A 15,256-nucleotide genomic window follows, 5' to 3' on the forward strand; every position below is an offset into this window, starting at 1 on the left:
TCACCCGGCGCTCTCAGCATGCCATCGAGGTCTGAGCCGCCCGAGGACTACCGCCGCTACCGGATAACGGGTTTCAGCGACCAGCACACCTGGCGGGGCCGCACGTGCGGGCCACCGCGCCCTGCCACTGCACCGGCCGGCGCGCCTCGACACCGACCCGCCCACCCTGGCCCGCCCGGATCTGTGTGCAGCGCCGCGTCCATCGGAGTCGGGGTCCAGGGCCAGGGGCCGGGGGTCTGGGTGGCCGGCCAGTCAGCGGCCCCCGCCCGGTCCCCCGGGAGGCGGGGCGGCGGGGGGCGCGGCTGACAGGACGGAGCGCGCGACCCGCCCTATAGCCCGCCCGGCCTCGGCGCCGGAGCCCGGGTCTCACCTGGAAGTGCTCCTGGAAACGGATGGGGAGGATCTGCGCCATAGCGAGCGCAGGGCCGAGGAAACGGCGGAGACAGAGACCGAGGCGGTAGCGGCCGTGGCTGTAGCTCCCCTCACGCGGGCAGACGCGCGGCGAGAGCGGGGGTGGCGGCGGCGGCGGCGGCCGCGCAGGCGCATTGGCCGACTCTCCGGCCCGCACGCGCTGCTCCCCGCACGAACCCTGCGCGGGATCCCTCCGCCCGCCGCTTGAGGGTCCGCGAAAAGTAGTCCCGCGCGTATCCGCACTTCCGGCACCCGGGAGCAAGAACCAGTCGGCCTGCGCTGCTTTGGGGAGGTACCCAGGGCAGGTGTGCGCGGGAAGGTGGCGGGGTCCCGGACTAACCCCCAGCTGGTGCCCCGGACAGGTGTGCGCGGGACGGTGGAGGGGTTCCGGGCTAAACCCTGGCCAGTGCCTGGGACAGGTGTACGTGGAAAGGTGGAACCGGTAGTGGGCTGCTCCCCGCGGATGCTCAGGACCGGTGTGTGCTGGAAGGTGGACCGAGTCTCTGGCCGCAGTGCCCAGGACAAGTGTGCGCGGACGGGGACTAGGCGTGGGCTGCCCTCAGCAAGTTTCCTGAGGGATAGGGTTTTCACAAGAGGTAAACCAAGTTCCGGGACTGCCCTTGCCTAGAGCCTTCCATGTGTTGGGCGTGGCGGGCAGTGGGGGAAGTTCTACCTCAAACTCTGGACAGTTGTTTCAGGGACACTCTTTTTTATTCAGGCACAGATGTGCCAAAAGCACCGTGAAAGGAGTGTGGGAAGTATGTGTGCAGATGAGTGCACAAGGCTCAGCCCTCGCTCCTGTAGGGAACATCTTTCCTGGCTCATGCAATTTCTATAGAGTGTGCTGTATCAGAATATCAGGGCGGAGAGCCTGCAAAGATCACATCTAGCAGCAGATGACCAACCAAAGGCCACTGAGGGTCACCTGGTCACCTGCCTGTGGTCGCACGATAGTAGTAGCAGTTCCGGAACTAGAGCCCACACCTGCTTTGCCCAGCGGTCAGTTGTTTTCTGAGGCACCATCTGAAGATGTGTTTTGCATGCAGATGGCTCAGCTGCATAAAAGAGGTTTGTCAGGGAAGGGAAAGCCTTTGGCATTCTGTGTAAGCATTCCCACAGTGTAATCGATACCCTGTATGCTTCCGGTTGCTCACTGGTAATTTTAAGAAATTAATAGTCCACCGTGAATACCACAGTGTGCAATTATTTGCACAATGGCTTCACAATCTAGTATCGTCCAAAAATATGTTAAAGAAGAAACACTGCTCACTTTCAAATGAAATCTCTTTTTCAGTATTAACCAAGAACCCTTGCAGACTGCCCTTTCAACATCTGTGTAGCCTCACCATCTAACAATAGAGCTGGCTTTTGCTATGGGTAGTACCACCCAAATCTCTCCATTTTGGCAATTATGCCTGTGACCCCAAGTACCCTTCACACCAAACATATAAATTCTTAGTATTAATTAGTATTGCTCCCTAAATTACCATTCCCCCCAAAAGGGGGGGGCTTTTGGAGGGTCAAAACTAAAAATTTACATCCTAGAAAAAATAATTTCAAGAAAATTGTGGTTAAACAAAATGATAGGATTCTTAATAAGTCCAGACCTCGCTGTGTGTCTGTACTTGTAATGGAACTGAACATTCTTTTTTTTAAATTTTATTTTTATTCTTTAAAGATTTTATTTATTTATTTGACAGAGAGAAACACAGCGAGAGAGGGAACACAAGCAGGGGGAGCAGGAGAGGGAGAAGCAGGCTTCCCGTGGAGCAGGGAGCCAGATGCAGAGCTCGATCTTAGGACACTGAGATCATGACCTGAGCCGAAGGCAGATGCTTAATGACTGAGCCACCCAGGCGCCCAGGAACTGAACATTCTGATTTGAGAAGGATTCTAGTATTCTCAGCACTGGTCAGTGACTTGCATATATATATTTATAAATTTTATATATTTTATATATTTTTTGTATATAAATTTTGTACCTATCAGCAGGTCAAAAACTTGGATAATGCTGTGGTGGAGGGGTATGAGGAGGGCAATTTGATGATATTTATGCATGTATACTTTAGTGTTCTGCCTAAGGTATCTATTCTGCAGTTATTCTTGCAGACCTTCATCCTACAAATAAAATTCCAAGGAAAACTAGCAGCTCATGGTAAAAATGATAGATAGATAGATAGATAGATAGATAGATAGATAGATAGATAGACAGACAGATAGCCAGCCAGCCAGCCAGCCACAAAACCACTCAGGGAAACGAGCCACCACAAGAAAGAACCAGGAAGACCAAGAAGCAGATACAGACTCACGGAGGTTGAGAAAATGAAATTATTACAAACAACTTTTAAATTACTATATTCAATATGTTAAGAGAGTTAAGCTACGGCTTAAAAATACATGTGGGAAAATACATGCAGGAAACCTGAAACTATAAAGAATGACCCAAACAGGTTTGAAAAAGAACCAAATGGAAATTCTAGAAATGCCAAATGTAATAGAGTACAGTAAAGCCTTGGCACAATATTGTAAGTGGGCCCAAAATTATCTAATCATGCTGTGAGGTAAATAAAATGAGAATAGAGGCAGGATAAGGATGGGAACTGTCAGTCAGAAACCAGTCAGGAGACAGAAATCACGCTAATTATTTGAACAGGGGAAATTGAATTAAAAAAAAAAAAAAGTTAACATGAAATACCATTATTAACCAAATAGCTGGAAGGGTAAAACAGGAACCCCAAGTTATCATGGAGGTACAAGTGTAGGCATTAGCTACCACTCGTGGAGCTCAAAGATAAATAGGACCTGAAAATATTCCAACTTAGAGGAGGGGCTCTGTAGAGCTGGAAGTCAGGCCTCTGGGGAGACAGATTGATTGGCCAGCTAGGGCCAGGGTCTCTAAGCCTAGAGGAGGGGTCTCTATAGGACTTGTATGTACACTGCTAGTGAGGGTCAGTGGAGCTGGCAGCCAGAGCTCTGAGAAGGAGATGCCCTGAGGCTGGTTCTGCAAGTCTTTGAAAAACTTCAGACTGGATTCAGCCTCTTCTGTGGGAAGAATCTGCTCTTGAAGAAGTATAGCTGAGGTAATGCTCACAGGAACAGATCCTGTAGTCACTCTCCAGTGTCCTTACAGGTAGAGTCTAATGGAATATTGGCCAGCACAGAAATATTTGCTTCCAGAGTCTCAGCCCTAGCACCACAAGGCAGTTTATATGAGGGGAAGGGAAGATAGAGCTGAAAGACAAAACTTAATCACTGGCACAGGAAACATGTTATATCCAAATTAAAATTCCCATGAGGCTGTCAGATAAGTGAAATTAAAAAGCCCACGGAGGACTTCTGTTTCCAGGAAGCATCAGAGAACTAACAAGGGAATGAATAATGATGAAGCCAGTATCCAAGGAAATGAGAGGTTGGCCTGACATTTGGGATGCTTTTTCCTGAGACGGATCTGCCAAGTCTAGAAGAATGGCTGAGAAGCTAGGACTCTGTGCAGCATTTTTTATCACACTCATGCCCTAGGTGGACAAAGTTTAAGACGGGGAACCACCAAGGAGGTACCCTAATGTATTGTTTGGGGACCACAAATTGTTTGGGATGCCATTCAAATCATTTCAGTCCTTGCCAGGGGCAAACATAAATTCTCTTGGGAGAGGGTTAACCTCATAATGGGCCTCACATAGTTTCTACCATTGTTCTTGGCAGTGATCATGCTCAATCAGAAATAGGCATCCAAGGAGATAAGATAAATGATTGTAAAACAAGAGAAATAACAGAAAAACAGATCTATAGAGAATCGAGGTAATGCAGTTTTCCCAAAGACTTTATAAGGGCTAGGCTTAATATGGTTAAGAGGATGAAAGACAAGAATGAGAATTTTATCAGACCTGTGAACTATAAGAAAAGAACCAAATGGAAATCCTGTAACTGAAAAATAACTGAAGTAAAAAATTCAATGGATAGTGTTTGTTAGCAAGTTATACATAGCTGAAAAGAGGAAACTAATAAAGCTAGAGTTAGGTCAGAGGAATATATCCAAATTAAAGCACAGAGAGAATTTTCCGTAGAAAATACGGAATATAGACAAATGTAGAGGATAGAGTACCAAGGTCTAACATACATGTAATTGGAGTCCTTGAAGTGGCGAGGATGAGGCAGAAGCAATGTCTGAAGAAATAATGGCTTAGAGTTTTTTTGAAAATTGATGCAATAGATCAAGCCTCAGGCTCCAGAATTATTACAGACTTCAATCAGAATTTGTAAAAAGCAAACCACACTTAGGCATGTCATAGTAAAACTGCTGAAAACTTAAAAAACAAAAAAACCTTAAAAACTGCCAGAGTGAAAAGACAGACTACTTTATCTAAGGAGCAGTAATTTAGCTGAGAACTGACTTCTCAAACAATAGAAACCAGAACACAGAAGAATCATACTTCCAAAGTGTGAAGAAGAAAAAAAAAAGTCCTGCTAACCTAGATTTTATATTTGAAAAAAAAAAAAAATCCCTTAGGAATGTAAGGGAAATGATATTTGCAGACAAATGAGATCTGGGGAAATTCATTACCAGTAGACCTGAACCCCCCCAAACCAAAAACACTACTAGATTTTCTTCAGGCAAAAAAAATAAAATGATTTCAAATGGTGAATCAGAGATAGAGGAAGAATAAAATTCAAGAAGAATGTGTTGGTAAATCTAAATGAGAGTTGACTGCATAGCAAAAAATAATAATGCCTTCTGGGATGAAAAAATATCAGAATTAAAATATATGAGAACCATAGTATGCAACTCAGGAGTGGAATAAATGGATTTAAGGTATTCTCAGATCAAAATCCAAGTATCATCTGAGGAAAGTGTACAGAGAGGTTAGATTTGTTACGTCTTAATTCTCTGCAATAGGATTCATCCATACTCTTGCCGTGCTTTTGTCATGAACTAAAGATGCCTCTTCACCCCTTGGTTTCACACTTGGCCCTATGACTTTCTTTGGCTGACTGGATGTTAGCAGGCATTATAGAAACAGAGGTTTAAATGTCCTCCCTTGTTTGGCTTGCACTCTTGCACTCCTGCTGCATCCATGAGTACAACATGTCCCTAGGAGCCCCAGGCTTTTCAGCTTGAAGCTCAGAATGGAGCATGTAGAGAAGAGCCAACCCCAGTCTGAAGCCTAGATGCAAGATTAGTCAAAATCATCCAAACCCCAACCAACCCACAGACCTAGAGTGAGATGTAATTTAAAAAAATTACTAGAACTCATACAGCAATTCAGTAATGTGGCAGGATACAAAATCAATGCACAGAAATCAGTTGCTTTTTTATACACTAACAATGCAACTGTAGAAAGAAATTAGAGAAACGATTCCATTTACAATAGCACCAAAAACCATAAGATACCTCAGAATAAACCTAACCAAAGAGGTAAAGGATCTATACTCTAGGAACTACAAAACACTCATGAAAGAAATTGAAGAAGACACAAAAAGATGGAAAAATATTCCATGCTCATGGATCAGAAGAATAAACATTGTTAAAATGTCTATGCTACCTAGAGCAATCTATACCTTCAATGCCATCCCGATCAAAATTCCAATGACATTTTTCAAAGTGCTGGAACAAACAATCCTAAAATTTATATGGAATCAGAAAAGACCCCGAATCACCAAGGAAATGTTGAAAAAGAAAAACAAAGCTGGGGGCATCACGTTGCCCGATTTCAGGCTATATTACAAAGCTGTGATCACCAAGACAGTATGGTACTGGCACAAAAACAGACATACAGACCAATGGAACAGAATAGAGAGTCCAGATATGGACCCTCAACTCTATGGTCAAATAATCTTCGACAAAGCAGGAAAAAACATGCAATGGAAAAAAGACAGTCTCTTCAATAAATGGTGCTGGGATAATTGGACAGCCACATGCAGAAGAATGAAACTCGACCATTCTCTAACACCACTCACAAAGATAAACTCAAAGTGGATGAAAGACCTCAATGTGAGACAGGAATCCATCAAAATCCTAGAGGAGAACACAGGCAGTAACCTCTTTGACATTGGCCACAACAACTTCTTTCAAGATACATCTCCAAAAGCTAGTGAAACAAAAGCAAAAATGAACTTTTGGGACTTCATCAAGATAAAAAGCTTCTGCACAGCAAAGGAAACAGTCAACAAAACAAAGAGGCAACCCACAGAATGGGAGAAGATATTTGCAAATGACACTACAGATAAAGGGCTGGTATCCAAGATCTATAAAGAACTTCTCAAACTCAACACACAAAAAACAAATAATCAAGTCAAAAAATGGGCAGGAGACATGAAAAGACATTTCTCTGAAGAAGACATACAAATGGCTAACAGACACATGAAGAAATGTTCATCATCATTAGCCATCAGGGAAATCCAAATCAAAACCACATTGAGATACCACCTTACACCAGTTAGAATGGCCAAAATGGACAGGGAAAGAAACAACAAATGTTGGAGAGGTTGTGGAGAAAGGGGAACCCTCTTACACTGTTGGTGGGAATGCAAGTTGGTACAGCCACTTTGGAAAACAGTGTGGAGGTTCCTCAAAAATTTAAAAATAGAGCTACCCTATGACCCAGCAATTGCACTCCTGAGTATTTACCCCAAAGACACAGATGTAGTGAAAAGAAGGGCCATATGCACCCCAGTGTTCATAGCAGCAATGTCTGCAATAGCGAAACTGTGGAAAGAGCCGAGATGCCCTTCAACAGATGAATGGATAAAGATGTGGTCCATATATACAATGGAATATTACTCAGCCATCAGAAAGTATGAATACCCAACTTTTACATCAACATGGATGGGACTGGAGGAGATTATGCTAAGTGAAATAAGTCAAGCAGAGAAATCAATTATCATATGGTTTCACTTATTTGTGGAACATAAGGAATAGCATGGAGGACATTAGGAGAAGGAAGGGAAAAATGAAGGGGAAATCAGAGGTAGAGATAAACCATGAGAGACTATGGACTCTGAGAAACAAACTGAGGGTTTTAGAGGAGAGGGGGGTGGGCGGATGGGTTAGCCCGGTGATGGGTATTAAGGAGGGCACGTACTGCATGGAGCACTGGGTGTTATACGAAAACAATGGATCATGGATCACCACATCAAAAACTAATGATGTATGGTGACTAACATAACATTATAAATAAATAAATAAATAAATAAATAAATAAGTAAGTAAGTAAGTAAGTAAGTAAGTAAGTGTGGTTATAAGCATAAGTCACAGAGAGGTTGAGGTGGTTACATTTTTGTGGCAATGTGGTAATTGCCTTATTGTGGTAATATTGATGGATACAAAAATTGGTACCTAGAAATGATGTATTTCATAACAAAACCCAGAAATATATGGCATTGCTTTGGGACCAGGTGGTGGGGTAGTAAGAAACTGTTTAACAAAGTTGAAAAATTGGGGATCTATATTATTAATTGACAGAATTGCCTCTGGTAAATGTTATGGGTTAAATTATGTCCCTCCAAAGTCATATGTTGAAGTCCTAAACTCCAGTATCTCAGAATGTGTCTGTATTTTGACATAGGGTCTTTAAAGAGGTGATTAAGTTAAATGATGTTGTATGGGTGGGCCTAATCCAATCTGACTGGTCCTTATGAAAAGAAGAGATTAGGAAACAGACACAGAAATGGCCCTGTGAAGACACAGGAAAATGAAGGCCATTTACAAGCCAAGGAGAGTGACTTGAAGAGAAACAACCCTGCTGACAGTGGTTTGTTTTTTGGGGGTTTTTTTTTTACTTCTAGCCTCCAGAACTGTGAGAAAATAAATTTCTGATGTTTAAGCCTCCCAGTCTTTGGTACTTTGTTACGGCAGCCCTAGTAAACTTATGAGTAATTTATGGGAAAGAAAGTGTATCTAATGAACTTGTACCAATTGAGTAAAAAGAATAAGGCAAATGTTGAAAACATGGGCTGGTTGCTTCTAGCTTCACTTGTTAGGGTTCTACCACACATCACAAAAATGCACTCAGAAAATGACCAATTTGCGGGGCACTTGGGTGGCTCAGTCACTTGGGTGGCTCAGTCAGTTAAGTGTCTGCCTTCAGCTCAGATCATGATGCCAGGGTCCTGGGATTGAGCCCCATGTTGGGGGAAGCCAGCTTCTCCCTCTCTCTCTGCCCTCACCTCCCAATGGTGCACACTTGTGCGTGTGCTTTTTCTCTCAAATAAATAAAATCTTAAAAAAAAAAAAAAAAGACCAATTTGCAAGCTGAATTTAGAAGCAATGGTGAGAGTGCAAAAGTTGCAGCATTGGAAGAATGAGACTTTCTAAATCAATCAAGTGTGAGCCCATTACCCATACACCCTCAGGAAGTCCATATCTAAAACTTGGCCAGTAAGACATGGACTCAGGGTAAATATCAATTGAAGATGTAGCTGTGACACACTTTGTTAGGGTGGCACTTGGTAGACCCTTTCAGCTGGATAAGGGTGCTCCTATAAAGGTTAAGAGTATAGTTTCTGTAGAAGCCTAATGTGCTGAAAGTAAATTCAGAGGCATGTCTTGAAAAGAATTTTGGGTGTGGTTTTTGGCACATGGAGTTGATTCATGACTTTGGCACTTGGAATCAAATACATAGAAAGCCCATAGCTAAGGTGTGAATGTTTCTGTCTCCCCCCCACCACCACCAAATTCATATGTTGAGATCCTAATCCCAAAATTATGGTATTCAGAGGTAGGTCTTTGGGGATGATTAGGTCATGAGGGTAGAGCCTTCATGAATAGTAAGATTAGTGCGCTTATAAAAGAGGCCTAGAAAACTCCCTTGCCCTTTCTGAAAGGGCATCACCAGAACCCAGCCATGTTGGACTTCCAGCCTCCAGAACTGTGGGAATAAATTTCTGTTGTTTATAAGCCACCCAGTCTGTGGTATTCTGTTCTAGCAGCCCGAAGGACTAAGACCCCCACAAAGATTTTGAGAGTGGTATTGGTAAAAGCACCACCACAATAGACTAAAAGACAGTGACTCTGTTTGAGATAAAAAGACCTCTGGGCCCTGAACTTTCTGCAGGCTGAGCATGCTGAGAAAGCTGTCAAGCACCATAAGGGCATTTTCTTTGATGTATTCTTCAGCATTGGCCAAGGAGAATGATGGAAAAGCAATGATCTCTCAGAGGATGGAGCCAAGAACAGTGGACAATGGTGAACTGGGGAATGGTTCACAAGGACTATTTCCTCCCCACAGGGTAGGGATGTCTGGCAACTTGTGCCCAGAATTTTTTAATTACTAAGGGCCAGTGACTTCAATGTACTTCTCATTCCTCCACTTTACCATTCCCATTCTTTGCCACTGATAGTATTTATTATAGTTTTCTTGTCCCTTTTCCCCAACTGTATGTTAGGTAGTTGGGACAGGGAGAGGGGGCAAGTAATTTGTATGTTTAGTGTGTACATCTATATCCCAGCTGATACAGATCTTCAAATCCTGGACTTCAAGCCTGATGCTGTGATTAATGGAAGTTTTGAGGCCTCAGGATGGGATGAGAATATTTTTTGTACAGAATTATAATGAATATTTGTGAAGAAAAGTGTGGGTTGAGATAGTTTAGATTATAATTCAAGTAATATTTACTTTCTACTATTCCCACTATTGAGATGAAGTTATTTTCCTATGGTATTTTTAGGCTTAACCATATGACTCGTTTGGGCCAATGGAATGTAGATGGAAATGACATGGCATGAGTTCTATAACCCGGCCTTCCAAGACATTAGTTACTCTTCTGAGAGCTTCCTGCTCCAGCATGAGTAAAACATGCCCCATGTGTAGCCAGTGTGTCTCCTGTCTGATATCCCAAAAGAGGTGTATGGACAAAAGACAAAACACAGAGTCTGTTCAAGGTTAGGAATCTAATAGGAGACCTTCCTCACATACAAATGAGACCCCAGATATTGCCCTCAGGGTCAGGATGACTCAGCAGCAAGCCAGCTCCACCCGGAGGGGACATCAAAGAAAGTTGCTTGGGTGGTTTAACAGAGCAAGGAGAGGAGGCAGACCTCTCTCTAAGATGTAACCATAAGCCAGGCCTTGCATACACTGACAGGCCAAATTTGTATCTTTTAGTTTGTCCATAAAACCCCAAGCCATGAATTTAGTCTGTGGTGCTCCTAGCCTGGTAGTGCCACCTAGGGGCCTGGCTGAAGCAATTCTAGTGACCTTCAGAAAAAGGCACCTTCATCTTACACCTCAAAAATGTCTCATCAATAATATTCCAAGGAAATTAGTAGCTCACAATCTACTATGATTACACAAGGAAATAAGGTGCAGTGGGGTAGAACAAGAAGAAATAAAAGACCGCGGAAATGGACCCACGAATAATTCCTGTATTGGAATGATTGTTCAGATGGAAAAAAATTACAGTATCTTAAGAATTAAAAAGAAAGACTGCTCTGTGATCTAGTAATTCTGCTTCCAGGTGCATGCCCAACAAAAATACATAGATATATTCATCAGAAGATATGTATTGGGCGCCTGGGTGGCTCAGATGGTTAAGCGTCTGCCTTCGGCTCAGGTCATGATCCCAGGGTCCTGGGATCGAGTCCTGCATCGGGCTCCCTGCTCCTTGGGAGCCTGCTTCTCCCTCTGCCTCTCTCTCTCTCTCTGTCTCTCATGAATAAATAAATAAAATCTTAAAAAAAAAAAAAAAAAGATACGTATTAAAACCAGAACATTCACTGTAGTGCTATTTATTACACCCCCAAATTGAAACCACCCAAATGCCCCCTGACAGTAGAATGAATGAATAAATTGTAGTGTGATCACATGATGGAATGTTATAAAGCAATGAGAATAAATGATCTAAGACTACACGCAATGTTATGGCGGAAGCTCACAGATACAATGTTGAGTGAAAGAAATCAGACACCAAAGAGGACATATTTATGATGCCATTCAGTTAAAGAACAAAAATAGGCAAAACTAATTTATGTACAAAAAGTAGTTTGGTACTTTTGGGTTGTATTTTTTTGTTTTGTTTTATTTTGTTTTGGTGGGTTTTGTGCCTGGAAAGGGAAGGCAGGGTACATCAGGGATGCTGTTAATGTTCTGTTTCTTGTTCTGAGTGTCGATTGTATGAGTGTTTTCCTTTTGTGAAAATTCAGTGAATTATTCAATTGTATTTTGTATGGCTGCGTAACAATTTTCCCCAACTTGGCACCTTAAAACAACAAATATTTATTACCTCATACAATTTTTATATCAAAATCTTAGTTTTGTACAAGAATCTTGAATTTTGTACAAGAATCTGAGTGAGCCTGCCTCAGGATCTCTCATGAGGTTGTAGTCAAACTGTCAGCAGGAGCTGCAATTGATGTGGAGAACAAAGGCAAAAGGAAAAAAAAATTAAACTTCCTTATATCTTACAGCCCATTGACAAGCACTTGGGACAGGCAGGAACTCAACTGCCTTTCTCCAGGAACTCTACTGCCTCCACGTTAATGCTTTGCTAAAGGCAAAAGACAACCTTAGCTTGACATTAGCCTGACCTCCAGGGTCCTATAAGTCTACTTTAACATATGAAAATGGCTTTGGAAACTTCCTGTATCTTTACGCATCCCTCCCACCAAATATATGTTGGCAATCATCCTCAAAGCATATCGCACACTGATAGAGATCTGAAGGCTCTCGCGACTAAGGTTTACCTAGACCTTAAATGACCTCATCCTCACAACAGCTAGCCCCTCAAGGTCCTGGAAACCTTGCTTCCAAATTCCTTAGAGACTTATCCCTAACCCCCTCCCAACTTGAAAGTATATAATCAGCCACTCCTCACAACCCCAGGGCAGCTCTTTCTGCCCACGGGTCCTGTCCCCGGGCTCTAATTAAGCCACCCTTTTTGCATCCAAGATGCCTCAAAAATTCTTTCTTGACCATTTGCTCCTGGACCCCAACATTTTCACATTACAATGATTGGAAGGCTCAACAGGAACCAAAGGATTCACTTCCATGTTAATTCATGTGGGTGTTGGCAGGCCTCAGTTCTTCACTGGCTGTTGGCTGGAAGCCTCAGTTTCTCCACATGGGCCCCTCCAAAGAGTGCATGAGTGTCCCCATGACTTGGTAGCTGTTTTGCCCCAGAGTGAGTGATGAGAGGGAGAAGGTGAAGGAGAGGAGAGGGAGAACAAAATCCCAGTCTTTTTTTTTTAATTCAATTAGCCAACTTACAGTACATCATTAGTTTCAGATATAGTGTTCAACAATTTATCAGTTGCATATAACACCCAGTGCTCATCACATCACATGCCCTCCTTAATGCCCATCACTACCCCATCCCCCTGCCCAGCAACCCTCAGTTTGTTTCCTAAGTTAAGACTTTCTCATGGTTTTTCTCCCTCTGATGACTTCCCACTCTGTTTTCCCTCCCTTCCTCTGTGGTCCTCTGCCCTGTTTCTTATATTCCACATATCAGTGAAACCATATGATAATTGTCTTTCTCTGATTGACTTATTTCGCTCAGCATAATACCCTCCAGTTCCATCCATGTCGATGTAAATTGTAAGTATCCTTTCTGATAGATGAGTAATATTCCACTGTGTATGTGTGTATGTGTGTGTATGTATATATATATGTATTATGGTATATATATGTATATATCACATCTTTTCATTTTTTTATGTTATGTTGATCACCATATATTACATCATTAGTTTTTGATGTAGTGTTCCATGATTCATTGTTTGCATATAACACCGAGTGCTCCATGCAGAATGTGTCCTCTTTAATACCCATCACCAGGATAACCCATCCCCCCACCCCCCTCCCCTCTAGAACCCTCAGTTTGTTTCTCAGAGTCCATAGTCTCTCATGGTTCGTCTCCCCCTCCGATTTCCCCCCTCCTTCATTTTTCCCTTCCGGCTATCTTCTTCTTCTTCTATTTTTTTTTTTTAACTTAAAATGTATTATTTGTTTCAGAGGTACAGGTCTGTGATTCAGCAGTCTTACACAATTCACAGCGCTCACCATAGCACATACCCTCCTCAATGTCTATCACCCAGCTACCCCATCCCTCCCACCCCCCACAACTCCAGCAACCCTCAGTTTGTTTCCTGAGATTAAGAATTCCTCATATCAGTGAGGTCATATGATACATGTCTTTCTCTGATTGACTTATTTTACTCAGCATAATACCCTCCAGTTCCATCCACGTCATTGCAAATGGCAAGATCTCATTCCTTTTGATGGCTGCATAATATTCCATTGTATATATATACCACATCTTCTTTATCCATTCATCTATCGATGGACATCTTGGCTCTTTCCATGGTTTGGCTATTGTGGACATTGCTGCTATAAACATCGGGGTGCATGTACCCCTTTGGATCCCTACATTTTATACCACATCTTCTTTATCACATTTTTATTTTTTTTAAATGTTTTATTTATTCATGAGAGTCAGAGAGAGAGAGAGGCAGAGGCAGAGGGAGAAGCAGGCTCCCCGCCTAGTGGGGAGCCCGATGCAGGACTTGATCCCAGGACCCTGGGATCATGACCTGAGCTGAAGGCAGATTCTTAACCATCTGAGCCACCCAGGCACCCCTTTATCCCATTTTTAATTGGCTTGTCTTCTTATTGAGTAGTAAAATATCTTTTAATGTTCTAGATATAAGTCTTTTGTTGGTTATATATTTTACAAATATTTTCTCCAAAGCTGGGGCTTGCCTTTTCATTTTCTTTACAATGTTGTGAAGAACAAAATGTCTTAGTTTCTTTTGTGATAAAATATACATAGCATAATATTTATCATTTAATCATTTGTAAGTATTTAATTCAGTGGCATTAAATATATTCACAATGTTGTATAACATGACTATGTATACCCAAGACTTTTTCATCATCCCCAACATTAACTCTGTACCCATTAAAAAATAACTCCATATTCTCTCCTCCCCCAACCCTAGCAACCACTATTTTACTTTCTGCCTTTATGAATTTGCCAATTCTAGGTACCTCATACAAGTGGAGTAATATAATATTTGTCCTACAGTGTCTGACTTTTTTTTTTTAAAAGATTTTCTTTATTTATTTGACAGAGAGACACAGTGAGAGAAGGAACACAAGCAGGGGGAGCAGGAGAGGGAGAAGCAGGCTTCCCGCAGAACAGGGAGCCCAATGTGGGGATCGATCCCACGACCCTGAGATCATGACCTGAGCCAAAGGCAGATGCTTAACGACTGAGCCACCCAGGCCCCCCTAGTGTCTGACTTTTTAAATTTAGATTAGTTGGGGAGCCTAGATGGCTCAGTCAGTTAAGCCTCTGACTCTTGGTTTCAGCTCAGGTAATGATCTCAGGGTCGTGAGACTGAGCCCTGCATTGCGTTTGTGCTCAGCAAGTAGTCTGCTTGGGATTCTCTCTCTCCCTCTCTCCCTGCTTGTGCAAGCTCTTCTCTCTCTCTCTCTCAAATAAATAAATATTTTAGGGGTGCCTGGGTGGCTCAGTTGGTTAAGCATCTGCCTTCAGCTCAGGTCATGATCCCAGGATCCTGGGATCGAGCCCTGCATCGGGCTCCCTGCTCAGCAGGAAGCCTGCTTCTTTCTTCCTCTCCCACTCCCCCTGCTTATGTTTTCTCTCTCGCTGTGTCTCTCTCTGTCAAATAAATAAATAAAATATTTAAAAATAAATAAATAAAATAAATATTAAAAAAAATAATAATAAATTTAGCATAGTGTTTGAAGGTCCATCCATATTGTAGCATATTTCAAAGTTTCATTCCTTTCATGTTGAATAAACTCTATTGTATCCAAATTAGAAAGAAAGAAAGAAAGAAAGAAAGAAAGAAAGAAAGAAAGAAAGAAAGAAAGAAAGAAAGAAA

General features: G+C 42.5%; 1 protein-coding gene across 5 annotated transcripts in view; it reads right to left on the reverse strand.

Annotated features, from left to right (window-relative positions):
- The window catches only part of CLTCL1 (clathrin heavy chain like 1), a 100,579-nt gene extending 100,049 nt beyond the window's left edge, over nt 1–530 (reverse strand). For 3 of the 5 annotated variants that reach the window (XM_034989108.1, XM_034989109.1, XM_034989106.1), the window contains exon 1: nt 371–530. In XM_034989108.1, coding sequence (XP_034844999.1) covers nt 371–412 — 42 coding nt within the window. In that variant the 5' untranslated portion in view covers nt 413–530. The remainder of the gene's footprint in view (nt 1–370) is intronic. The other 2 variants (XM_034989104.1, XM_034989107.1) reach the window with 1 other exon arrangement.
- Nucleotides 531–15,256: the final 14,726 nt, after the last annotated feature.

The sequence above is a fragment of the Mirounga leonina genome, unplaced genomic scaffold, assembly GCF_011800145.1.
Source record: "Mirounga leonina isolate KUSES-001 unplaced genomic scaffold, KU_Mleo_1.0 Mir_481, whole genome shotgun sequence".
In the NCBI taxonomy this organism is placed as follows: Eukaryota; Metazoa; Chordata; class Mammalia; order Carnivora; family Phocidae; genus Mirounga; species Mirounga leonina.